General features: G+C 39.9%; 1 protein-coding gene across 1 annotated transcript; it reads right to left on the bottom strand.

The window, feature by feature from the left end:
• Positions 1 to 373: 373 nt before the first annotated feature.
• TMEM165 (transmembrane protein 165) lies at positions 374 to 22,697 on the bottom strand. Its single transcript, XM_019640905.1, has 6 exons — positions 22,196 to 22,697; positions 12,264 to 12,489; positions 8,000 to 8,175; positions 7,268 to 7,447; positions 1,940 to 2,045; positions 374 to 1,518 (listed from the first exon to the last, which is right to left on the bottom strand). Exons 1-6 carry the CDS (start codon positions 22,397 to 22,399, stop codon positions 1,442 to 1,444), a joined length of 969 nt encoding a protein of 322 aa, XP_019496450.1. The 5' UTR covers positions 22,400 to 22,697; the 3' UTR covers positions 374 to 1,441.
• Positions 22,698 to 26,090: the final 3,393 nt, after the last annotated feature.

The raw sequence follows: 26,090 nt of genomic DNA on the forward strand, positions 1-26,090 counted from the left end.
TGGTAATAGCACTTACCAAGCTAAGAGAAAGCAGTTATGCTGCTTGCATGGAATATAGTTAGTATAGTAGTCAAGTTAGAGTAAACTTAAATGACAGTGATTACTAAAGGTGCTATGATAAAATGAGGTACCCTTACATAATCAATGGTTATAGGCTGTAGAATTAAATTGTATGGTTTGACTCCCTGCTCTATCGTGTAACCTATCAGTACCTGCTACCTCATAGAACTGTGAGGGTTAATAAGACAGTGTTTTAGAACAATGCTTGGCTCCTGTTTTTTACATCAACTTTAGAAACTGGTCTATAAATATCCCTACTACTTTGATAAATTAGAAAATTATGAACTTGTATAACACAAAAGGGACAACAGGCACTGGTCATACCACTTTTATTTACATTGTATCTATGTTACATTGTTTATTCAAAATAGAAAAAATAAGAATACACTCATAGTATTCTCTTTTAATTTGGTAATTCCACATTGTCAAATATTGACTGTTTTTATATTGGGTTACCTACCCAATTTTAAAAAAAGGAAGAATGGACCTGGCAAACAATTCTCATATTATTGATATAACAGTAGTCATCCCTCATTTCCATGACTTCCCCCCTCCCCGCCCCCACGGATGCTCAAGTCTCTTATATAAAATGGTGTAGTGTTTTCATAGCCTACACACATCCTCCCATATACTTTAAATCATTCCTAGATTATAATACCTAATACAATGTAAATGTTGGGTAAATAGCTGTTATATTGTAGTTAGGGAATAATGACAAGAATAAGTCTGTACATGTTCAGTACAGACACAACCATCCATTGTAGGCCTAACTACCTAGTATACATCAGCAACAATGTAACATTTTTTTCAAATGTTTTTGTGGTTGGTTGAATCCGTGGATGCTGAACCCATGGATACAGAGAGCTGACTGTAATAAAGAACCTAATTAAGAAAAGATTTAGGATTAAACTATTGCTCACTGGCTCAGGGAAATGCTTTAAAAGATAGAAAATTCTTTCTCCCCTGCCCCCCCCCCGGGGGGGAAATTTTAAGATAAACATCTTAAAATGCCTCAGTGATGGGGGGGGGGGATGTATATTCCTTATAAAGGGGTCAGTGCTGAAAGAAAATCAAATGGTAGACGCCACTGCACAGTGGTTCTGTATATACCCCCACCACCCTCCCAAAAAAAGCCAAGACAGCCCTCAGAAAACAGACCATATTAACATAATTATGCTGGAGAAAAGAAAAATCCACACTTAAACATCAGGTTTCTTTTAAAAATCCATGTTTCAAATAGAATCAATGATTATTTCTTTTGCACATAATAACTCATTGCTACAAAATACAGTATTTTCTTTCACTTTTAGTTATAATGTATACTATGTACATAAACACAAGAGTTACCTATCTTAAACTAAATATAAATGAAAATAGCTTGTTAAAAACCAGATTCAGGACTTATAAATAGTGCAGAAACTGCAAACGCCAGAAATACAATGCCTCCTATGATTGTCACTGTAAAAGAAGAGAAAAAGTTTAAGGCAAAATTCTTCTATGGAGCCAAGATGCTGTTCATTCTTCTAATTTAGTAAACTAATTTTAAAAACAAATTAGAAACACTTAAACCCCATTTCCTCAGCAAAGAACATTTAACATGCCTGACTCTGAACAGTGAGAATCAATTTCTTCAAAGCTACCGTGAATCCAGTAATGCTCGTGGATGAATTTGTATTTTACATCTACACAGACCATGTTTGTAATAGCAGGGGCAACACAGTGAACCTCTAGGAGATTATCATTACAAAGACCAAGTCTACTTCAAAAGTAAAAATTTAAAGAATTAAGACATAGTGCCCCTTTCTGATCTCTCTCAATGATTCTAAGAGTTAAAACAAATGGTATTTTCTCTGTAATTGAAAAGAAGAAAAAAACCTACCAGTTCTAACAGAGATTTTTTGTGCTATCATTCTTCCTCCAATTACAGCCAATCCAGTGCACAGAGAGTGGCCCACTGTTCCGCCCACTGCTACACCATAGGGGTCCTGGAAACAAATATAACTATTAATTCAAAGCCAGGGTTGGAACTGGTACCTAAGAAAGATAACTATTAAGCAGTGAAAACAAGTCAACAACAACAAAACTTAAAACAGAAAAATTAAGATGTATATTTATGAACAGTAATAGCTGCTTGAAGGAATATGTTCCATTATACCTAGGACTAGAGATAAAAATAGAAAAAAGTCAATGTGTACGGTCAAAGTAATCCTAAGTGACAACTACTAGTAGGGACACTTAACCTGGACATCTCTTCCCTTAGGGCAGTGTTTGGTATGGTGAGGAAACTAAGGCAGCCTTTCCAGACTGGCTGCTTCCCAAGAACAGAGACCCTGCCTCCCTTAATCTCTACAGCGCCCTCACTGCTGGAGCTCGGCACCAGAAACAGCATTCATTCAGTAGACACTTGCCACCAGAGAGAACTGGGCACAGATTGGTAAGGCCAGTAAAAGTTTTCCCGAAAAGACCGCACTCAAGAATGAGCAGAGAAGGCGCTGACTGTTTTGTGGAGGTGGGAACATGCTAGTAAATGGCAGCAGGCCAGGAGTAAGGGACAACTGCAGAGTCCTTCAGCATTTCTAGAGAGAACCATGAGTCACAAGAAAGAGTCCATCAAGGTTGGAGGGGCCAGGTCATTGAGGTTTCTCTAAGCTTAGACTTTCAGACACTGGTTGGTTTTGAGCTGGGGAGTGACAGAACAGATTTATGCTTTAAAAGTCTAGAGAATAAACTGCAGGGGAACAAGACTGAAGGCAAGGTGATAAACTGGGAGGCTATTACAGTCGGTCTAGACTGGGTTGGGAGACTATGGGCAGAAAAGGCAGATGCGTTAGAGTAATTAAGGAGGCATACTTGATATACCTAGTGATAAGTGAATGATAGGTGTTAGGAAAGTTTCTCACCCATATTTCTCTGGATAAATTATGGTAATATCAATGTGATTAAAAGGTAGGGGGAGCGATGGAGAAAGGCTTTATGGTTAACAAGAGTTAAAAGTGGAGAAATTCAAGTCAGTTGAGTTCAGTGGTGAATAAGCGATGAGGTTGAATATAATAACCCTGGGAGAGAATGTGGGGCGAGGATGTTAACGCAATCATCATGAGGAAAGCAACACTGAAGGGATGACGGAGGAAGAGGCGCTCGAAGGAGACCGAAAAGGCATCCAGGAAGTTAGCCTCCCAAGGTGACCGACCACAGCAGGAACTGTTGATGGCTGCAGTGAATTCAAAGCATTGCATCATTACCAGTGAGGTCAGAAACAAGCCCAGTGGGATTAGTAAGCAAGGAAGCAGAGCCAACCCGTTCCCGTAACAGTCAATCCGTCTGAGGAGAAGGGAGGAAGAGGGTGGTATTTGGAAGAGATGTAGAACTGAGAAACGGGTAAAACTTTTTGAGATGAGAAAAACTTGTTCATACTAAAATGTTCACAAAATTGGGCGGCAGAAAGGCAAATGTTTAAGTTGTAAGTGGGGGCCTAGGGGCTGGGATCCAGAATATAGGAGGGAAAGGGCTGTCACTGCGATCGGTGGGAATGAAGCAGAATGGGCTGCTGCTCTCTGAAGTAGAAGGTAAGGCTGTTTGCTGAAGGGCAGGCAGTGTGTGTGCAGGGACTGGGGAAATGGAGACTGTTTGAAATATCTGTAAAGAACAGAAGAGTGGGACTACATGTCCCCAATTGTTGGTGTATCATACAACTTCTAAAACTGGTAACCCAGAAGATGGTTTCATTCTACTTGAAAGTGATACCTGAAAAAAATCACTGGATTAAATAAAATAGTTCCCTTAATACAGGATTTTTCAGTCTTTGTTATTTTGTATACTCAAATCGTCAAAAACAAAAACCAGGATATGATGGCGATTGCGTTAAATCTGTATATTGCTTTGGGTAATATGGCCATTTTAACTATGTTGATTCTTCCAATCAAAATCCCAATAGCATTTTTTAAAGAAATAGAACAAAAAATCATCAGATTTGTATGGAACCACAAAAGACCCCGAATAGCCAATGCAATCCTAAGAAAAAAGAACATGCCTGTAGGTGTCACACTCCCTGACTTCAAGCTTGTACCGCAGGGCAACAATAATCAAAACAGCATGGTATTGGCAGAAAAAAAGACACACAGTCCAATGGAATAGAATTGAAAACCCAGAAATAAACCCACATAAATATGGACAGATAATTTTCAACAAAGGAGCCAAAAACACACAATGGAGAAAAAACAGCCTCTTCAGTAAATGGTGCTGGGAAAATTGAAAAAGAATGAAACTAAGACTGCCATCTGTCACCATACACCAAAATTAACTCAAAATGCATCAAAGATCTAAACGTAAGACCTGAAACAATAAACTGCATAGATGAAAACATAGGTACTAAACTTACAGACCTTGAGTTCACAGAGGATTTTATGAATTTGACCTCAAAGGCAAGGAAAGTGAAAGCTAAAATAAATGAATGGGACTATATCAAACTAAAAAGCTTCTTCACGGCAAAAGAAACCATCCGAGAAAATAAAGAGGCATCCAACCAAATGGGAGAATATATTTGCAAACAATGCCTCTGATAAGGGGCTAATATCCGAAATATGTAAGGAACTCATACAACTCAACAACAACAAAAAACAATCCAATTAAAAAATGGGCAGAGGACCTGAGTCACATTTCTCCAAAGAGGACATACTGATGGCCATTAGACATATGAAAAGATGCTCAACTAATCATCACAGAAATGCAAGTCAAAACCACAATGAGATATCACCTCATACCTGTTAGAATGGCTATTATCAACAAGACAATAACATGTTGGAGAGGCTGTGGAGAAAAGGGAACCCTCATATACTGTTGGTGGGAATGCAGATTGGTGCAGCTGCTATGAAAGGCAGCATGGAGGTTCCTCAAAAAAATTAATAGAATTACCATATGACCCAGCAATCCCTCTCCTGGGTATATATCCAAAAACTCTGAAAACATTTATCTGTAAAGATATATGTGCTCTGATGTTCACTGCAGGTTTATTTACGGTGGCCAAGACATGGAAACAACCCAAGTGTTCTTCAATAGATGATTGGATAAAGATGTGGTATACATACACAATAGAATACTATTCTGCCATAAAAAAAGATGAAATAGTGCCATTGTGACAACATGGATGGATCTTGAGATTATTATACTAAGTGAAGTAAGAAAAAGTTGAGACTTCACTGATATGTGGGATATAAAACTGAAAGGAACAAGACAAACAAAAACTCATAGACACAGACAATAGTTTATTGGTTACCCGAAGGTAAGCGGGGAGGGGGACAGTAGAAAAGAGTAAACAGTCAAATATATGGTGATGGTAGGAGAACTGACTCTGGGTGGTGAACACGCAATGTGATATATAGATGATGTATTATAGAATTGTACACCTGAAACCTATGTAATTTTACTAACCGTTGTCACCCCAATACGTTTTAATAAAAGAAAAAGCCAAGATATATTATTTGCCAAGTTTCTATGACCCTGGAATCTCCTCCCTCAACTTTTTTTTTTATATTGGAAGCAGAAATGAAGTTCAGACTAAAATGGAGTGAACTAGACTACTACATGGTTTATACAAAAAATTACCAAAACCCAGAAATGTTAAGGGAGCAAAAAGGAGAGAACCGTACCTCTGCCGTTAAGAGCTCGTTAACACTCGCTCCTAGTGCTGGTGGTGTGGGGGTCAGCTAACAACGCTCACTGTGTCAGGACCCTGCACGCACTATCTTGTTTCAGAGATCAATCCTCCAAGTAGGTTTCAGGGAGGTGCTGCAGTCACATGACCACACAACACAGCGAGGCTCATACCCAGTCAGCATGTGCCACACTGCTAGACCAAGGTAACTCTCACAGGCGGAATCCTGAGCGTCACAAGTCACTGCACCATTCAGGCGGCAGTAGTAAGAGAAAGGCAATGATTCTGCCATCGTGACTGCTCACCAGAGCAGAACCACCGCTACCAAGTGACCCTTGCTTTCAAGCCCTAATTCTGGCGATCGGAAAGCTAATAAAAAAGGCTAGGACTCAAGATGATAGGGCCATTGAAAACATTTTAAAAGAAAGTTTGTTTTAAAATATGGGAATCAAATGAAAAACAAGTTTTTATTTTTTATCAAAAAGAAAGCATTTTTGAGGCTTCTCTGACAGCCCTGCCCTAATTATATTAGTCCTGGCCTTCAATCTTGTTTTAAACTGCAGTATACTATGTTAAGGAATTTGTTCTTTTATGATAGATACTTCCTAGGAGTTAAAAATAAATTGAAATCAAGCTTGTTACCTAAATCCTACCATTCATCAAACCAATGTAATTTAACAGATAAATAATATTAGTTAAGATCAAGAAAAGCCTGAAAAGTAACAGCAGCATTCTGAAAATTCCACAACCATCTCCTCAGTAAAGCTTAATAAATCTCTGTGAACATTAATACTCATGTAAACTTTAATATTACCCTCAAAAAAAGATTAAAAAGTTTTAAAAAACGGGTACCCTTTAAGTATGTGGCATTTAACAACTATGAACAAGAAGTAGTAGAAACGGCTAGAAGGCAGATAGCCTTGGCTATGATCCTGGTCCCTGCTACCCACTGGCTTATGTCCTCAGATAAGTCACCCTATCTCTCTGGGCCTCAGGTTCTTTATCAGTAGAGCAACGGTTAGAACAAGATGATCTGAGGTCTCTTCTGGCTTCCCATCCTAGGACTTAGTATTCTGGGGCTAGGACTTAACAAATTTTCTAAGTCACCTTTGCAACACTATTTCTTTAACACAAGGACTGGAAGAACCCAAAGATATCCACTTTAAGATATTTAATACCAAATTGGCCTTCAATAACATTATATCAATTTATATTCTCAACAAGTATACAAAGGAAAGTTCTGAGAAAAGAAAGTAATCAAGCGAAGCCAACTGCCACAGCATCATTTCGGTAAAACTGAAGGGAAGAGGAGTCAGCAAGATAAGTCAAAAGAGAATAATTAAGTTTCCACACAAGAATACATGCACCATCTGACTGCAGAAACTGGGAGAAGTTTGGTTTTAATGAGCAGCAGTATTACTAGCTCTAAAACAAATAGTCTAGCATATGAAATAATCCCCTGGCCCACCTTGACTTTGTCCAGTGCCCTTTGGAGCGAAGTAACATTAGTCCTGCTCAGTTTTAATACCGAAGCAGTCATCTCTCAAATCCACTCACCTCTCTAGCTGCCAAAACAATCGTAGTTAGTTGAGAGCGATCACCCCACTCTGCTAAGAATGTTAATGTAAGAGCTTGAACAAAGATAGGTGAAATAAAATGCAGCCACTTTTTCTGAGGTATCGTTGTGCTTGTACCCGTTTCAACATCTGGTCCATTTAAGAGTTTGGTTCGTTGAAACTAAATTAAAAAAAAAAAAAGATATTAACCCCAGGAAGCAAACAAAATCACACAAAATAATCTTTCTTTTTAAAAAGTGTTTAAATTCTATGGACTATGCTCTAAGAAACTAAAGTTATGTGACCCCAAACTTCTTTTGAACCACTGGCCTCATAACAACAAATGCTTTTTCTCAATTCTTCTAATCCTCTCAACACAATCAAACAATATTTACTGATCACTTTTTTTGATCAGTATTTTTTGATCACTATTTACTGATACTAAGGGAGGAAACATATAAAATTATAAGTACAGTCCCGGCTATTCAGAAGCTTATAATCAATCTAAGGAAGGAACCTGGTTATGCGTGTTCAGGATTCATCCCCACGTCCTCTCTACCAGCTCGCACTACCCAGAGTCCAGCCAGGTGTGATGGAAACTATGAAAAACCAACTATTTTTTGTAGCCCACACATATTGCACAGCTATGGATGACCACTGAAAACGTCTGCAGTGTTTATTCTTAGTCGAGTGCCTTTTTGGTCCAGATATATTTAACAGTGCTGCGACTTACTTCTTCATCTTTTTTCTTTAATTCTGCTTGAACTTCTTCCAGTTCCTCTTGACCTTCATCTGGACTCATCTTTAAGCCTTCCCGAAGCATTCTAATGCCAAAAATGGCAAATAATGCAGTGGACACATAGTATGTATATACCCTGGGGATGACTGTGGTGGCATAACCAAACAAAACTGGAAGAAAATACAACAGTAAATCTGGTGAATTAGCATGTACCACAGCCAAACAAAGGAATGGCTACCTTCAGAAATCATACTTTACCACTGTTTTCAAGGAAAAATGATTCACATTAGAAGGTAATCTAATATGTAATAGCCTTAAATAATTCCACTTCTTTCCCTTCGCTGATATTGAACCCTTAGTTCTGGCCAATGACCTAACATGGCTTATCAAGAAATCAAGGGCCAGCTGAAGACAGCATGTGTCCCACAGGGACCTCCTCTACAGACACAGTCAGCCAGGAGCTGGCTTGCTGCATGTTGTGCAGGGCATAGGTCACTTTGATGTCCTCTAAGGATCCTGAGGACTTATAACCTAGGAGCTACACCACCGTCCCATATAAGTGATATTTCTTCATCACAAATCTTTAAATTACAAATTTCTATAATGAGTCATAAGATTTTCATATGGCATGACTCAAACTCTGCTCCTTTGTAACTATTTAAACATGAAAGAAAACTAACTCCTTATACATATATTGAAATAACATTTACAACAAACAAACTTAGTACCGTTCTTTCCTATTGTTAAGAGAATAGCTGTAGAAGTTATACAAAAACTTGTACTTGGAACTACACCAAGAACCCAAATCTTAACTGTGAAACACATTATTAATATCAGTTCAGTAATTAAAATTTAAAAACTATGGAAGGGCCAGAAGGTATTTCCATATATATAATAAATGCAATTATTCTTTATTTCACCAGTTTGGTTTTTTTTAGCTGAGCCATCCTGCCACCTGTTGGCAGCTCAGCTCAGGCCGGGCATCGAACTGCTGTTGCTCAGAGCTGGCACTCTTGTTTTGTTTTTTTTGTTTGTTTGTTTTAGATTTTTTATTGGGGAATTGGGGGGGAGGGGAAACAGCACTGGGGAATTGGGGAAGGGGAACAGACAAGTTGCTGTCCTTTTGTTTTTCAGCCTAGTTGTGGAGGACGTTGCTTCACTGGCCCATGTTGGTATTATCATTGCGTTCTTCCTGGATGAGGCAGATCGGTCACTGGTCACTGGACAGCCGCTCACGGCAGCTCTTGGCAGCTCACACCGGCTGCCTGCCGCTCACGGTAGCTTACGGGAGCCCGCTGCAAGAGCTCGCACTCTTGAGCGAGCTCTTAACCAACCGAGCTACTCTGCCGGCCCCTCACCAGCTCTTTTTATAAAATGGGTGCAACATTTACAAATCTGCCTGAACATCAAGTGTATAACTGCATAGGTAAACTATTCCTTATTCAATTATATTACAAAGTTGAAAAAAATTTTAAATCATGTTTAGAAATGTACCAAATCTATACTTATGTGCACATCTATATTTGCATTACATATGTATATGTATGTGTACATGTACACACACACACACACACACACAATACAGACATGTATTTTCTAGCTCTGTCCACTAAAAAGGCCAAGAAGCAGACATCTCAGTAGCAGTGAGCCAGTTTTGTACCTGGTCTTGGTTTCTTATAGCATCCCCACTAAAAGACTCTTCAGAAAAATGGCTAATTCCAGGACTAACAGAACAGGTGCAAGATGAGTCTGCACTGTCTTGTTTTACTAGAAAATAAGGAAAAACAAACAAAATGGCAGCATGTCAGCAGATCATAGGAGCCAGCTTGGAGGAGCTCCCAGCTGCCAAATCTGGGATAATTTAAGCAACAGTATAGTTAGGTAATTAATTATAAACCACTGAAAAAGGGAATTCATGAGTTTATACGGGTAATAAATAGACAAACCAATGGCAGAGGATGGAGAGCTCTTTCTTAGAATGCTATGTCCAGCTCACTGATAAAGGCGGATGGAGTTAGAAAGCCATTTTGTAAGCAGTGAGGGAAAATTTAGATCATGTAAGAGTCATCAACTGATGCTACAGGGAGTAGGGTATTTACATTGTTTAAGGTGTCGCCCTAAAGATTGTGTATTAGTTGCAAAGGAAGAAAAAGAGTATACAAAAGAAATCTTAATTTGGTGATTAAAACTGTTATCACTGAGGGCCATGAACATAAACTAATTTAAAAATTAGTCCTGTCATCTTATTGACACTCATTTCCAACTTTTGAAAACTATTTAAATATGTAAAATATTGTGCTTTGATCAACAATGTACTAATAACTACAACTCAATCCATAATAATGTTAACGTTTAGAGACTCAAAGAAAATTTTCAGCATCTTTTAAAATTCATTTTATATGAATACTTTTGCTCCAGATAAACATGACAGTATGATCCATAAAAGATCTTCAAGTAAAAAATTGTTAAGAGTAAAATTTTATGAGAAAAGTAAATGAAAATAAGAATTAAAGGACAAAAAAGAACAAAGTAAATTTCCAAATGTTAAAGAAGAGTTTATTCATGCTTTTTTAAAGGAATGACGGTGATGGTATCAAGTTGTTAATGGTATTTAGATTCCATTGGGTATATTTTAAAAGGATACCATTAATAGTTCTATTTTATACAATATATCAGAAATTGATCTTTGCCAATTTAAGATGAACAGTTTCAGATAATGTCAATGTGACAGGGGGTACGTAAGTTTTTCAAAATTATCTTAGACAAAAAGGAAAAGGTTTGAAGACCAAGACATAACCTATTCTTTTAAACAGTACAGGTGAGAAGAGCTGTCCGAGTACCAGCAGCTAGAGGGAGGTGGGCAGAGGACTAGGAGAGAAGAGACTCACCCTACTTACAGCTGAGGAAATGGAAATGAACACACAGAAGAGATGGGGGAACTGATGGAGCCAGCTTCTGAGGCAGGAATGGGCAGAGAGAGGACAGCCTTCTAGTTATCCTCAAAGCTCAAAGTTTCAAAAATAAAAATCTCTGATATTCAGACTCATTCCAAACAAGTGACTTCACCATCTACAACTCTCTCCACTTTTCCTATTTCCTACAATCAAAATTTACTTTTGAAGATAAAACTCTTTTTACTGTGAAATATGAAAAGTGCTAATAATTTCTAAAATGTGAAAAGTAGTCAAATTATTTTAATCATTAAAATACTCATAAATATGTTTTAAAAGACTTAAACTTTAATGAGCATCCAAGCAGCCAGAAACAGAACTTGTGAGGGAAGAGGGGTGAAATGACTGAGAACCTGAAATGTAAGATCTCATCTTTTTTTTTTTAATTTTCTTGGGGAACAGCCATGGTCATTGGTTACACATTGCTTTCATGCTACAATGGCATACATAGTTGACTTTTTTTCAAGGAGGGTGCAGCTCACAGTGGCCCATGTGGGAATCGAACCAGCAACCTTGGTGTTATCAGCACGACGTTCTAACCAGCTAAGCTAACCCATCGCCCCTAAGATCTCATTTTAAAACAGACCACGACACTCTACAAGGTAGGTAGATATTATCTCCATTTTACAAATGGGGAACCTGAAGCTCAAAGAGGTTAAATAACTTATCATTACACTCATAAATGGCTAAGTCAGACTCTAAGGGTGAACTCACTATTTCTACTCAACTACGCAGTTCAGGGTTGTTTTTGAATCAAAGACTAAATTATGTTTAATTATGTAGTGGTTAAGTTTACTTTCTCATGGTCTAAGTCTTTGAAAAATTGAAGCCTCTATAAGAGTAACACAAATTAGGAATCTAAGAACGTTTCTTTCATTCCTTTACCTAAGAGGTAAGAACAGCTTAATACAACACAAACTGAAAGTGACTCCTCAGTTATTGATTATCAAATGTTCCTCAGCAGGAGAATATGCAATTTTCTGTGGTTGCTTGAATCCTACTTCTAAGATATCACATACAAATAAGCTTATCTGGACTGAAAAGACAAAAAAGCAAGGATACACAGCAAAAGCAAGGATTACAAACTAGTGAATAAATGAGTATCTTGACTGAATAGCTGAAAATTTAATTTTAAAAATGCAATATAGTTTTTAGGAATTTATGTACTCTAACCATTTTCTGTTTACTAAATTTTGGAACATGAACCAAATTCCAACATGACTGGTTGAATAATTCAGTGAACTCAATGCCAAACACCATGCTTTCTCCTAAATTCAATGAACTCATTAGGAGGGAAACACACTCACCTGATAAGCACGTCATTAGGCCCAAGGCAAGCATAGCACCAGCCAGCACTGTCAAACGGTTATAGCGCATTGCCATAATGGCTGCAATAAAAAATGTCTTATCACCCAGTTCAGACACAATGATAACTGATATGGCAGCAACAAATGCATGAATAAATCCTAAATTAGTTTGGGTAGCTGGATCTTCTTCATTGGAATGAACTGGGGCAGCTGGTGAAGGTCCTTTCTGAAATAAAAAAAATAATTACATATATATCAGCAACTTTTTGTAAGAAATCATTATTTAAAATTCTTATTTTGTATGTGAATTAAAATTGTTTTTCTGTCATGCTCATTAAACTTATTTACTGTCTAATGACTTTAAAAGCCATTACTAATGATGGAAACGTCTGATGGTTGTTACAATGCAGATCCCAACTATTGGGTTCTTGGAAAAGTCATGATGCATGTTTGCGACAGATGGCACTAGTTCATTTTTGGAAGTACTAGAGTCATTCGCATATATGGTATTGCTATGTCATTTGACAGCTGACAGTTCTAGCTTCATTCTAAAAAAAATTGATTTGGTTGAGTTTTGGAGATTTTACAAGTTTAAGATGGAAGACCAAACTGCATTTTTGCCATATTTTACTTTTATAAAGGGAAGAATGCGCATCAAGCTTGTGAAAAGTTGCATAAAGTTTACGGTGACAATGCTCTACAAGAATGTCAGTGCCAACGATGGTTCACGAAATTCCGTGCTGCTGATTTTGATCTCAACGATGCTCCTTGGTCAGGGAGGCCCACCGAGGTTGATGACGACAAAAATAAAGGCACTGATTGAGTCAAACCCACGTTACATGACACGAGAGATTGCAGAAACACTGAACATCCATCATTCAAGTGTTCACAACCAACTGAAGAAGCTGGGATACGTAAGCAAGCTCGATATTTGGGTTCCGCACGAACTCAAAGAAGTTCATTTGATGACGCGTATAAACATCTACAATATGCTCATTAAACGTGAGGAAAACAATCCATTTTTGAAGCGACTAATAAATGGTGATGAGAAGTGGATTGTTTACAACAATGTGATACGCAAACGGTCTTGGTCCCAATGTGATGATTCGCCTCAAATGACATCGAAAGCAGATATTCATCAGATGACGTTTATGCTCTCAGTATGATGGGATTTTAAAGGTGTCGTGTTTTTTCGAGCTCCTACCAAGGAACCAAACAGTCAATTTGAATGTGTACTGTTGGTAATTGGACAGTTTGAACGAATCCATCATCCAGAAATGTCCAGAGCTTGTTACTTGTAAAGGAGTTATGTTCCACTGCGACAACGCGAGACCACACACAAGTTTGATCACCTGTCAAAAATTTTTGGAGCTTGGATGGGATGTGTTGCCACACCCACCATACTCGCCTGACCTTGCGCTGTCAGACTTCCACTTGTTTTGCTCTCTTCAAAACTCTTTGTGTGGTATAACAGTCAACTCAGATGAGGCTGTAAATCAGCACCTTGTTCAGTTTTTCGCAAATGAAGACAGGTCCTTCTATGAATGAGGAATTATGAAGCTCACTGAAAGATGGCAAAATGTTATCGAACAAAACGGGCAATATATCATTGATTGATCTTTCTTCTTTTTATAAATAAATGACCTTTGAATAACATAGACAAAATACATCATGACTTTCCCGACAACCCAATACAATTCTACAAAACAATTTAATAAATGAGAAGTGTAGACCGACTATATCTATACACAAAAATTACCTTACTTTCTAAGTATTTATGAGTTGAGATTTATAAGTAGAGCTATGTCTCATTCAAATTTTTATTTGTAACTTAGGTGGAAGACCAAGGGGTGTTTATCAAACATTCAAGTAACAAGGAGCTGAGAGAAATTTCATCAACACTTGAGAGGATAAAGTAAGAAGCAGTAAGCTCTCAACAGGCTGGAGCGAGAGTCGGCTCTAGCTAAGATGAGGTCTAATGTAGATGGATATATGGATGATCACCAAAACCATCCCAGGCAATAGTATGGCCTAATAAAAAAGGCAAACCAGAGTTTTGGTTGGCATTAAGATCATTTTAAGTCGAAAATGTGACAGTGCTCCAAAAGGGCAACCACCACCTTAAGCATTTTAGAGTTAGTGACATATCCATCATTCTGTGCTGCTCAGTCTTTACCCAAAGTTCTGTACTGGTTCTGAGGCACCACATTTTAAGAAGGCACTGCCCTCTGAAGATCAGACCGAAGAGACTCTAAAACAGGTTTTGGCAAGCTACTGCTGGGGCCAAGTCCAGCTAAGAATATTTTCTACATTTTTAAGGGATTGCAAAAAAAGGGAAAAAAAAAGGGGGAGGGAAGAAGGAAAGGAAAATTATGCAACAGAGACTATAAGTAGCCTGCAGATATGTGGCCAAACCTAAAATATTCATTATCTGGCCCATTACCAAAAAGTTTGCTAACTCAGACTCTAAAACAATCATGTAAGGGACCAGGAAGGACTGGTTGCCTATGTTCCCATAATTGAGAAAATCTGTATGTCAATCTGTACAGTCCTGAGGTAGAACTAAAAAGTTGGCATATTTTAACTTAACACAGAGAAATGATTTCTACCCCAAGAGAGCCACCTGAAGATGAGATGGACTGCTAGAGAAGGTGGCAAGTTCCCTCAACTTCAGATTTCTAGGGAAGGGAAACACCACGTACAGGAAAGGCACTTTATCAGTGGTCCCCAACCAGAGGGATTTTGTCTTCCAGGGGACTTGTGGCAATGCCGAAACATTTTTGACTGTCACAACTAATGAGAAACTACTGGCATCTAGTGGGTAGAGCCCAGAGATACTGCTATGGACAGGACATAATGACATGCTAGCCCACCCCCAACCCCAACAAAGAATTATCTAATCCAAAATATCAATAGTTCCCAGGTTGAGAGGCCCTGGACTACATAAATCACTTCTAAAGGTCTCTTTGCCTAATAGCCTATCTGTAATTTCTAAAGCCTATGAATCTCTAGAAGTCTAAGACATAAAAAATAAAAAGAAACCCAAGAACATATGTGACTTTTGACAGGGTAAAAAATAGAATTACTTTTATTTACAAAGGCCCCAGTCAGAGATGTTAGAGATAAGAATAAAATCCTAAATTCTTAATGTGCCTATCATTCCTTAACACGTGACATAAACTTGACTCCCAAATTCCACAGTAAAGACAAGAAAAATTTAAGAACTACTCAGCCTAGACCTCTGAGCAAAAATTTGGAGAAACATTTTAGAAAATATGAGGTATGATAAAAAATACAGTGAGTGTTTAAATTAAAAAATATATATATTTCAGTAAAAGACACAGTGCCATTAATCCCCCTCAAAATACTCCCTCTCGCTTTGAACAATCTTATCCCATCAATCTTGCCACTTTCTGAAGCAGTTCTGGAAGTCCTCTTTCATGAGTGTCTTTAGTTGTGCTGTTGTGGCTGCCTCGATGTTCTGAATAGATTCAAAACACTTTCATGGTCATTTTGACTTTGGGTGAACGCTTCCAGGGAAGGAACCAGGATGACTAGAATAAGGATCAGCAAACTTTTCTTAAAGGGTCAAATATTAAACCTCAACGGCCATAAAGTCTCTGTGGCAATGGACCCAGCTCTGATGCTGTAGCTTGCTATCAGCTGTAGGCTAATATTTAAATGAATGGGCATGACTCTGTTCCAATAAAACTTCATTTAAAAAAAGTCAGTCAGTAGTAAACTACAGTTTGCTAACCTCTGAAATAGAATACAGGAGAAGGAAGAAACATACTTTTCATTCTACATTCTTCTGTACCTTTTGGAATTTTTATCATGCACATGATTAGATACTTGTGTACCACTTCAAAAATCTCAGCCCAATCTTACTCCAGCTATGAAGGACCAATTCCCTGTGGCTGTAAATGGCTTCAGGCAGGTCCAATGGGAAAGTAGTGCTCTGCACGTACTCATTCATTACCCAGAAGTATAGAGGAACTAACTGGGTCAACCTTTGACCAATGGGGAAGTCGATTCTGAGGTTCATTTCTTAAGGCTCCTTCAAAGTCTCAGTGGGATTCAGTACTGGTGACTCATGCAATGGCTAACTTGAAAATGCATTTGGATACGATACACGCATGTACCTCCTTCCATGGACTGACAATTTGAAAGAATATTGGCATGTTCTGAGAATAAGGAATAAGCCATCAGAAGAATGGTTGGTGTAACATAAGATAAATGGGGCCCATTTATCTTAAAAAAATCCTGTATGTTTATGGACCAGCTCAGAGACAAGCAAGAAGCCCTTAAAAGTTTTTGAGAAGGCACAAGCATAATTAAGGCACTGTGGTGACTAATAGATCTGGATAAAAAGTAGAGGATTACCAGCCACTGGATCAATTATTTAGGAGGTCAGCTGCACAAGACCAATTTTGAAGACAACATAGAGAAGGAAAAAATTCTGTTCATGATAGAAAGGAAAATCAATAGAACCTTAAAAAGGGGTGAGGGGGGCAGTCAAAGATGATGGTAAGGTTTTCTGCCTGGTTGACTAAGAGAAATATTAGTATTTCTACAAGGGAGTATGGGAAAGAGGAATAAAAATAAGGGGTTTGTTTCAGACATGTTCAACTTGAGGTGATAAAAAGCTTTTCAAATGACGGTTTCCAAGAAGTCACACAAACAGGACACCTGAGTTTAGGCCAGCACAGCCTCAAGGTATATATCTGGTTTCTGGCAGCCTAAATGTATTAGCTAGAGCTTTGCGAGTAGACAGCATTTCCAAGGGAAAAGGCAGAGATTGAATTGAAAAAATGAGCCTTAGGGAGTGTCTATATTTAGAGAAAGGGGTGGAGGAGGAAAAAAGAAAAAACAAAAATTGTCTTAGATATTTACAAAGCCAGGTAGAAAATCACAGATGGTCAAGATCCCTATCACCATTCACTGAGCTACTAACTATATAGATGCCAGGTATTTTCATATAGTTTGATACTCAAAAACCCTAAGAGCTGTTATTCCAACTTAACACAAGAGAAACTGAGGACCAATAGCATTAAATAATTTTCCCAAGTTCGTGCAGCCAAGATAGGTTAGGACTCATCAAAAGAGAAGTCAACAGTGTCAAATGAGAACTGAAAAAACACCCTGGACTACGTGGGTTACTGGTATCCTTCAAAAATAGAATTTCAATCAAAAGACAGGGGCTAAAGCCAGATAATAGAAGACTAAAGCAAAGTGAAAAAGCAGCTAATTCTCTAAATAGAAATGTGGTTTATAAAACTGAAGAAGAGAAACTACTGGCATACCTCATAGTTATTGTGGGTTCAGTTCCAGACCACCACCATAAAGTGAGTCTCTCAATAAAGCGAGTTGTAATCTTTTTTTGCTGGTGGAGGGTCTTACCTTCAATTTGTTAAAAAACACAGGGTCTATGAAGCACAATAAAGCAAAGCGCAATGAACTGAAGTATGCCTTGGTAATGCAGTCAAGTAGAGTTAAATTAATAGCTTTTTTTTTTCTTTCCCCAAATAGGAAAAACACCTGTGGACATGTGTACGCAGATAGAGAACAATGAAAAGTAGACAATAAAGCTTTGAAAGAAGGAAAATATTGGAGGTCAGAGGAGAATAGGCACATGGACACAGAGAAGAGGTATAGAAAGCCTGACAGTTTTGACCAATACACGAAGAAAAGCTCAAAGTATGGGCAGAGAAGCAAATATTTAGATGTGTACAGTAGGGTCAGATGCAGTGACTCTAACTGAATTTCTGTATTCCACTATTCAGTTACAGTGTTATACCACAGTAATGAAATTACTCGGTATAAATGCCACTATTTCAGTGTTTTAACTTGGGTTTTAAACCCAAATTTATTTATATCTTGAGAGCAGGGTCAACAACTTATAATTAAAAAAACTTGCTGAATGAATCTCTTCTTTATTCAAAGTTAAAATTAGTTCCAAATTAAAATAAATAAAATAAAGTACCTTCATATAGAAAGTATTCTTTCATGCTTTCACGATCTTCAAGAGGAGGAAAATGATAGTCAACAATGAAAAACTAATTCTTATTTTAGTTCCAGAGTTCAAATAAACACATTTGACTGTTTTGAAATTGACATAGGTACTGGCATGGGAACCTCTATCAAGCATGATGATACTAGAAAAGATGAAGATGCTTTCTTTAAAACAAAATCTACAGTCTGCTACACCAAGAAAAAGATTGAGGGCCCTGCAAAAACACAAAACCAAAGTTGTTCAACAACTTATCACACAAGAGGTGAGATTATTTTAAGGTAATGCAGTCAGAAGAAAAAGCTTAGAATTGGCTTATAACTGTCTTCTCGCCATTAGTTGCTGTATTGTATGAAGTCAGAAAAACCTTTTACAGAAGTTGGAAAAATGTGCACAAAAATATACGTGCAACCTAATGATACCATGGATAAGTCTGGTTTTAAAAGATTGCACTGAGGGCCAGCTGAGTGGCGCGTTGGTTAGGAGTTGGCTTGGGACGCCAGCTCTGAGCAGCAGGGTCCGGATTCGGATCCCACAGGAGGGCCAGTGATGCTGCGCCCTCTACAGCTAAGATGGTGAACAACAGCTCATCCTGGAGCTGGGCTGCTTTGAGTGCGACAGCGTAGGCTGCCAGTGGGGCTGGCCAGCAGCTGGCATGAGCTTTTGTGAGCCTCCGTGAGCGGCTGTCCAATGGTCAGCAAATGACTGCCTCACCCGGGAAGAGCGCAATGATAACACCAACATGGGCCAGTGAAGCAACGTCCTCCACAACTAGACTGAAGAACAAAAGGACAGCAACTTGTCTGTTCCCCTTCCCCCAATTCCCCAGCGCTGTTCCCTTCCCCCAATTCCCCAATAAAATCTTTAAAAAAAAAAATATTGCACTGAAAGATAAAATTATATTCTATTAAAATTTTTCACTATTGTGTTGTCTTTATTTGTGGATAGTTTAGTTTGTTTTTTAATATTTTATTTTTTATGTTACCTGTTAATTCCTATTAGAATACATACTAACAAACACATTTTTTATTTTTATGAATGTTTAACTGTATTTTTGTGAATGTTATTGTTTTTAATGTATTTATAAATTCTAACATTTGAAATGTATTAATTATTTCACTAATTTTATTTTAATGAATTACTTTAATGGTAGAATACCAACAAATAAATTCAGTAACATAATGATCATTTAATTCTGACCCAAATCATGAGCAAGGCTAGAGCCCTCATACCTGATGGCCTTGATCTTAGCTATAAAGAGGCTAAAACTGGGAGGTTTGACTAGATGGAGCAGGAATGGAACTTAATGAAAATAGAAAAAAGTTTAAAATATTGTGGAAGGCCTTCTCATAGTTAAAAGATAATAAATAAAAGAAATGCCAGGAAAAAGTAAAGCAGAAATACAATAGCAAGAATTTGTACTGGGTCAGGTAATATAATAATAGATTTTTGTGGCTTTATCAACTGTGCTATGTAACCAAAGCAGTTCTTCTTTGAACTTCCAGAATACACAGCAAATTATAAATCACCTTTATTAAATCTATGTGATCTCCCTCAACTAAAGGGTATTACATACTCTGCTCAGGGAAGGAATAAGAAAAAAACTAAGTCACTAAAAGAGCATAAACTACATAATTGAAAGGATCCAAGTGATCTACAGTACTTTTTTTCATGGGTTTGTAAATTGATGTTTAATTGTAAGTTCAGAGTGAACTCCCCCAACTTTTTTAATCTGATTATAGAGAAAAAAAAATACCCAAAGTAGAAATATCTCTTAGAAATTCAGTTATCTTGCTTCAGAGCACCCTACAAGACACAACTACATTTTTATAATACATCTTACACTTGAATGCCTACCAATGGAGAGATTTTTCCCCCCTCCATTTTCATAAGTCCACTCTCACAGTAGCATGAAAAAGGTTAAGTTTAAATACCTTGCTCTTTAAAAAGATCTACTGCATGTACTTGCAAAGCAAAACAGTTGAAGCTTTGAGATATTCAGCAATGCTGAACCCTTGCTTAAATGATTACATTGAACTCTGACCATCTTACCTCCACCAAGTGGACAAAAAACCAAATGATACTTGTATTACATAGTTTAGAAAACATCTGAAAGAAAAATTTCTTTCAGCATGCTGCTGTACTGTAAGTAGAGAAACAGCTGAGCCATATCAAAGTTACAAGAAAGTATAATTAAAACAACTGGATTCTATTACAACATAGAAGAAATTAGAATAAATTCCTATCTGAAAAGAACCATCAAGAATATATCAAAATATCAAAAACAAAACTCATTATATTGTGTCTGCCCTTTCCCTCCACATTCCCAATTTTAAAGACCATATTTAAGGCCACTTAAATATGGTCACTGGACATTGCTGACTTTATTTTGCATAGCTAGGTATTTTTCCTAGTTGTCTAAGGGGCATTATTAATAGCCATACCGACCACTATTTGTATCTCAAAAATCACTATATGACTAAAACTTTGATACAAGCCCTGGAAAGTTACATTCAAAATGTATCTCTCACTCACAAAGTTACTTAATGCAGAATAGTTACTGTTTGGAAAAAAGCTTCTGACGAGTTAAATGACAGGAGGTTAAATGATAAACTCTTAAGAATAAATTTCATGAATCAGCATTTCAGTTCAATTTCAGAAATGGAAATGGTGAACAGGATCAGCTGAGCCCAGGAGTGACATGCAGGAGAAACCACTTTTAACCAGGAAATAGTAGGGAAGTCTTCACAGAGAGAGGTATCTCTTGGTTCTTGAAAGATGGAAATGTTTCAACCAGTGCGAGTCAAGCTTACTGAAGCCCTATTTTTTTTAAGGAGGCCTTTTGTTGGAGAGACTAGCAACGGAGCACATGGCAAGTCTCTGGTTTGAGTCCAGCACATGAGCAAGGGAGTGGTGACTAAAAAGCATGGAGGCTGATGGGAGCCAGATCAGGAAGAAACCTGAACATCCTGCTGAAGAAGCTGGACTGAAATCAGTATGCACGGGAACTCAGTGAAGAGTTCTGAGAAGTAAAATAGGAATCAATGTTGAGGAAGATTCATTAGGTGGCGACAGGCTGAATGCAGCCTGGGGTGAGACTGGAGGGGGAGGGGTGTTGAGCGCCAAACCGTCCTCCACTAGGACAGAGGGTCTGAACTCAGGAGTCCAAACTGGAAATGAGCAAGCCCAGGACTGGTAGAGGCAGAAATTGGAAAACGCTGCCGAGATTCTGAATGCAAGTAAAGAAGGGATTTTATTGACATGGATGAAGACGTTAATTAATATCTTTTTAGGCCAAAGAACAGAGTTCTGGTATACTTATACATTTAGTTTTGGCATCCCACACCGCTGCAGTACTCAGTACTGCCAAAGACTCATGATTCCTCTGCGCTCCTAAGGGCTACTTCCTACAAGCCAGAGCACGCTTTTAAAAAGTGAGAGTCACGTTTCATAATCCATATATATTTGGCAAAAAAAGTCACAGGTCGTGCAAAGCTGAATTTGGGTAAACAGTTTGGGATAAGGTTTTTCAACAATGCAAAGGCCGATGTTGTTATTATCATCGGGGAATAGGAAAAGCCAGCTGCCCTGTTCAACTTCCTACTTGGGATGAGTTATTTCCAGCTCTACAGGGTACATCTGATCAACAAGACTCCCATCTTCGTCCTCCCGAACTTAAAGGATTCCAGTGGGCTCCCAGCCTGGGCTTCCCTTCCCCTCCCCTATAAGGAAAGAACCAGGCGAGACCGGGCCTGACCCCGGAAAAAGCGCCCTCCACTGTCTTTCATCTCCAGCAGCCGGGCAGGGCTCCCCTCCCCCCGCCGGCCGCCCAGGGCCGAGGGCGGCGCTCTAGGCGGCCGAGAGCTTGGTACCCGGCGCAGCGGGCGCCGCAGCCTCGCCCACCGCGGCCCGTGCGGCTCACCTCGGCCCGGGCCGGTTCGGGGACCTGCGCGGCCGCAGGCTGCGGCTGCAGCTGCTGGACAGGCGCCAGCGGTTCCTTGTTCCGGAGGTCTTCATCGGGGACCGCGCGGACCCCAGCCGAGGCCCACAACAGCGGAACGAGCAGGAGCAGAAGCAGCCGGGGCGCAGATGTGCGGCCGCTATCCCGGGCCGCCGCCGCCGCCATCCCGCCCGCCGAGACGGCCGCCGCAGGAGGAAGTGTGGGCTACGGGAAGCCTCAATCCCAAGCCGCCTCTGCGGCGCCGGCCCTCAGGCCTCGCCGCTGCCGCCGCTTAGTTAAAAATCGGCACCATACAGGCAGTGGCTGTGGCGGGCGTGAGGCTTCGGGCAGGCGTGAGCGAGGCTTCGGGGAGGCCGGGGTCCGCGGCCGCCGGCTCGGCTTCCCGGTCTCCCGCGACGGCCCCAAGACTCCGCCAACTGTCTCCGGGCGGCCCAGCCCTGATTCCTCCGGGCCCCGCCTCTGCTCGTGACGGCCTCCCATTGGCCCAGCGTCCGTGCCTCGGCGTCGTGACGTCATCGGGCAGGTTGAGGTGCGGCTCGCGCCCTCTTCCCATTGGACCCGGCAGGTACCGGCGCCACGTTACCTTCCTCTCTTCGCATCCTTTTCGCGCTCCACGTGGGACCCTCTTCCTCTGTCTGACCGCGGTCCCAGGATGGCACGGCACGTTACTTCTCCTCCTTTCTGAGTCCTCTGCCCTATATCCAGGCCGGTCTTTGTTTTCTCTTAACCTTTCTTAGATGTCAATTAGTTCGAGCGCCCTGGTTACGTGGCACTTGTGGTGGGAACCGCCACACCTGGCCCGGATCCTCACCCCCTCACAGATTCTCCGTGTCGCCTCCCACGACACTGAGGACTAGGTTCTTAGAGGGTCAAGATGCGATTATTTAAAACAAACCTCCATCACAAGACTTAGGAAAAAACACGAAAAGTTTCAAGTTTTGTTTTAGATACTGTGTGTTTACCCCCAGACCCAAAACATGTAATATTGCCCTTATCCTGCAACACCTTTCTGGTTTTGGGTGTTTTGTGCAGCATCTATAATATATTAGACTGGTTTCTTAAAATGTATGGCATTTGAAATTGAGTTTAGGATTTTTGAAGGATGGGTATTGGGGCTGGGCAAGAGTAGAAAACAGGAAAGCGTGGATGGTTGGGCTTGAGAATATTTTTCCATTTTATGTTCCTAAAAACTTGAGCTATTTAGTTATCAGAAGTTTGGCTAACCATGTGCCAGGCACTCTTACATACTTTACCTATATTTGTGTATATTAAACTTGTATTTTGTGAAGAGCTAAGGAAGGTTATCACTAAATGCTGGAACAAGAAATGAATCCACTAAAACAATCTGGCAAAGTGGACAAAGCTACTTTGGGTTCACTAAAGAAACCATGTTATGTCATGAGTTAGTAAAGGTTTTGTCCATGCTGTTCTTCCTGTCTGTAATTAACTTACACCATTCTATTGCTGTAAACTATTCCTACCTCCAAAACCTGTTCAGGCCTAACCTCTTAGAAATATTCCCCAAATACCTCCTTACATAACTCATCTCTCCTTGCTTCCTGCTACTGTAGCTTACTCATGGTTCTATTATTGTGAAAGTAACCAAGATAGCTCCTACACAGTTTGGGGTACAACTGTTGTACCTCCCAATTCATCTAGGGTGCAAATGTTTGAACCCTCACCTACCAGTAATAGAAAACCCAGAAGTGCAGACTGTCCTCCCTCCATCTGCCTCTCCTCTTAGCTATGCATAAGAGGAACCTGAAAGGGAGTCTAGTGTCTCATTCTCATGGCTGAGGCAGAAGGGTAAATGTAACAAAACTGGCCACGTGTCCCTGATTCCTGGAAGGTTCTTGGCATATTTTCTGGGGTGAGCCACCCACACCTGAGCTCTCTCACAGGAAGTGCTCCTGGCCATCTCCCAGCCACCTCAGCAGATGAGGCAGCTAGGACTTATGGGTTACAGAGTGGGAGTTGGAGGGAGGATAGTCTGGACTTTGGGGCCCAAACATTTGCACTCTGGAGAGGAAGTGGGAGACACAATAGTTGTACCCCAAACCCTGTATGAGGCATCCTGGTTACTTCCACAATAATTGGATGCCCAAGCCCTGGCCAGCTGAGTGTGAGGTAGCTCAGGGACAAGGCAGCTAAAGCTGTTTACTAGATGTAAAGTAAAAAGATAAAGCATTGCCCCCTTGGGGAACGCACACAGTGGGGTCGATGCTAGGTCAAGAGTGGGCACCGAGTGGGGCCTTTCTGGCCTGCTCCAGTGTCAAACAGATCCAAGGGCCCGCAGGCTCTGCCAGTCTGGGCTCCAGGTGTCAGATTCCAAAGTGACCAGCTCTTTCTGTGCTCGTAAGTGCTAAATCAGGGCTAGTTCTAGCTTTACCATCTTGAGGATTTAAAGCTACCTGTTCCTCACTAGTGACTAACTCCTTTTTGAAAAACAACAACAACCAAAGAAAAACAACAAGCATAGGAGCTACTTACTTGACCCCTACCCAATAAGGATGTGGGCAACTCTACAATTCCAAAATGATTTGTTTTGTTTTTTTTTGGTCCTGGCCTATGTTGATGTCATCTTTCTAAATGTAATCACTGGCAGGCACCCTTCTGGTAAGAAATCCTATTGTATGTGCATTACACTATATTTTAATATGTTTTATTTCTACCTCCTGACTGAGCCTTAAGCTCAGATGGTAAGATTGTCTGTTATATTTATATCCCCAACACCTAGCAGATTTCCTAACATGGTAATAGTAATAGCCATCATTACAGAAGTAATAGTAACAGTAAATCTCTGTTGAGTGCTTGTCCTGATTCAGGCAGTGCATTGAATGTGTTATACGAATGATCTCACAGGGTAGCTACAATTATCTTCATCTTTACAAATGAGAAACTTGAGACTTAGGTCAAATAACTTTCCCAAAATTACGCAACTAGTAAGTGGCAGAATTGTGCTTGATACCTGTTTGTTGAACTTAACTGTGCCCTACTTACTGAAAATTCAAACAGAAAACCAACCAAATAATGGTGAACATTTTCATTATCTGTTAGAGGAGAATGCCCTTTCTCCATTCATTTTTATATGAGGAGAAAGATTGTTTCCTGGCCTCTCTCAGAGCCTTAACCTTTTTACTTCTGATGATGTCAATTTGGGCAAAGTAACTGAGCATACTGGGCTCAGCTCTACCACCTTTTTCCTCTCGGGAGGTGCAGCCCACAGGAAAAAGTCTGTTGCTCTCCCTGGGGGGCTGTCTGCTCCCAGCCCAGTGCCACTTGCAACTGGGTGGTGACAGCTCTCGATTTCAGAATTCAGTATTAGCCCAGCACTCCTGGCTACCAGACCTGAAGTCACTCCTTCCAACCTGGCTGGCTGTCTGTTTCACTCTTTCTTTCTCCACTTTTCAGGAGAGAAGAGGCAAACTATTTCCTGAGCTCTCCCTACACTGCTCCCCGCCCCCATCATCAAAAGGTGGGTTAAAGCAACTCAGCTCGTGCCGGGAATCCAACCGGCAACTCTATTGCACTCTTGAGCGAGCTCTTGACCAACTGAACCACTTGGCCAGCGGAAATCTTTTTACTTTAAGCAGTCTGCAGAGTAAAGGCTGGTTAGAAAAGCCAGAGCAGGGAGTGATGAGAAAGAAGAGGGGTTAAGCAGAAACCAGAAATTTCATGCTAAGAGTTAACTGAATCATTCAAAATTAAAGAGAAGGCACTTGGCAAATTGAAATGTGAGTTAATGACAAATAGTAATTTACAACTTGCTTGACCTTCTTAACTAACTCGAAAGCACTTCTGCTATGTTCAGTGAAGCATAGTGCTACCTGTAGACATGCTAAAACCTTTAGATAAT

Source organism: Hipposideros armiger, unplaced genomic scaffold (assembly GCF_001890085.2).
Source record: "Hipposideros armiger isolate ML-2016 unplaced genomic scaffold, ASM189008v1 scaffold_53, whole genome shotgun sequence".
Lineage (NCBI taxonomy): Eukaryota > Metazoa > Chordata > Mammalia > Chiroptera > Hipposideridae > Hipposideros > Hipposideros armiger.

Excerpts from the sequence above, each read along its gene's own strand:
- TMEM165 (XM_019640905.1), bottom strand. The coding sequence starts at position 22,399 with ATGGCGGCGGCGGCGGCCCGGGATAGCGGCCGCACATCTGCGCCCCGG. Across the intron at positions 2,046-7,267 it reads TTGTTTTGGCAGCTAGAGAG|GACCCCTATGGTGTAGCAGT; the intron begins GTGAGTGGATTT and ends ATTTGTTTCCAG. Across the intron at positions 1,519-1,939 it reads AAAAATCTCTGTTAGAACTG|TGACAATCATAGGAGGCATT; the intron begins GTAGGTTTTTTT and ends CTTCTTTTACAG.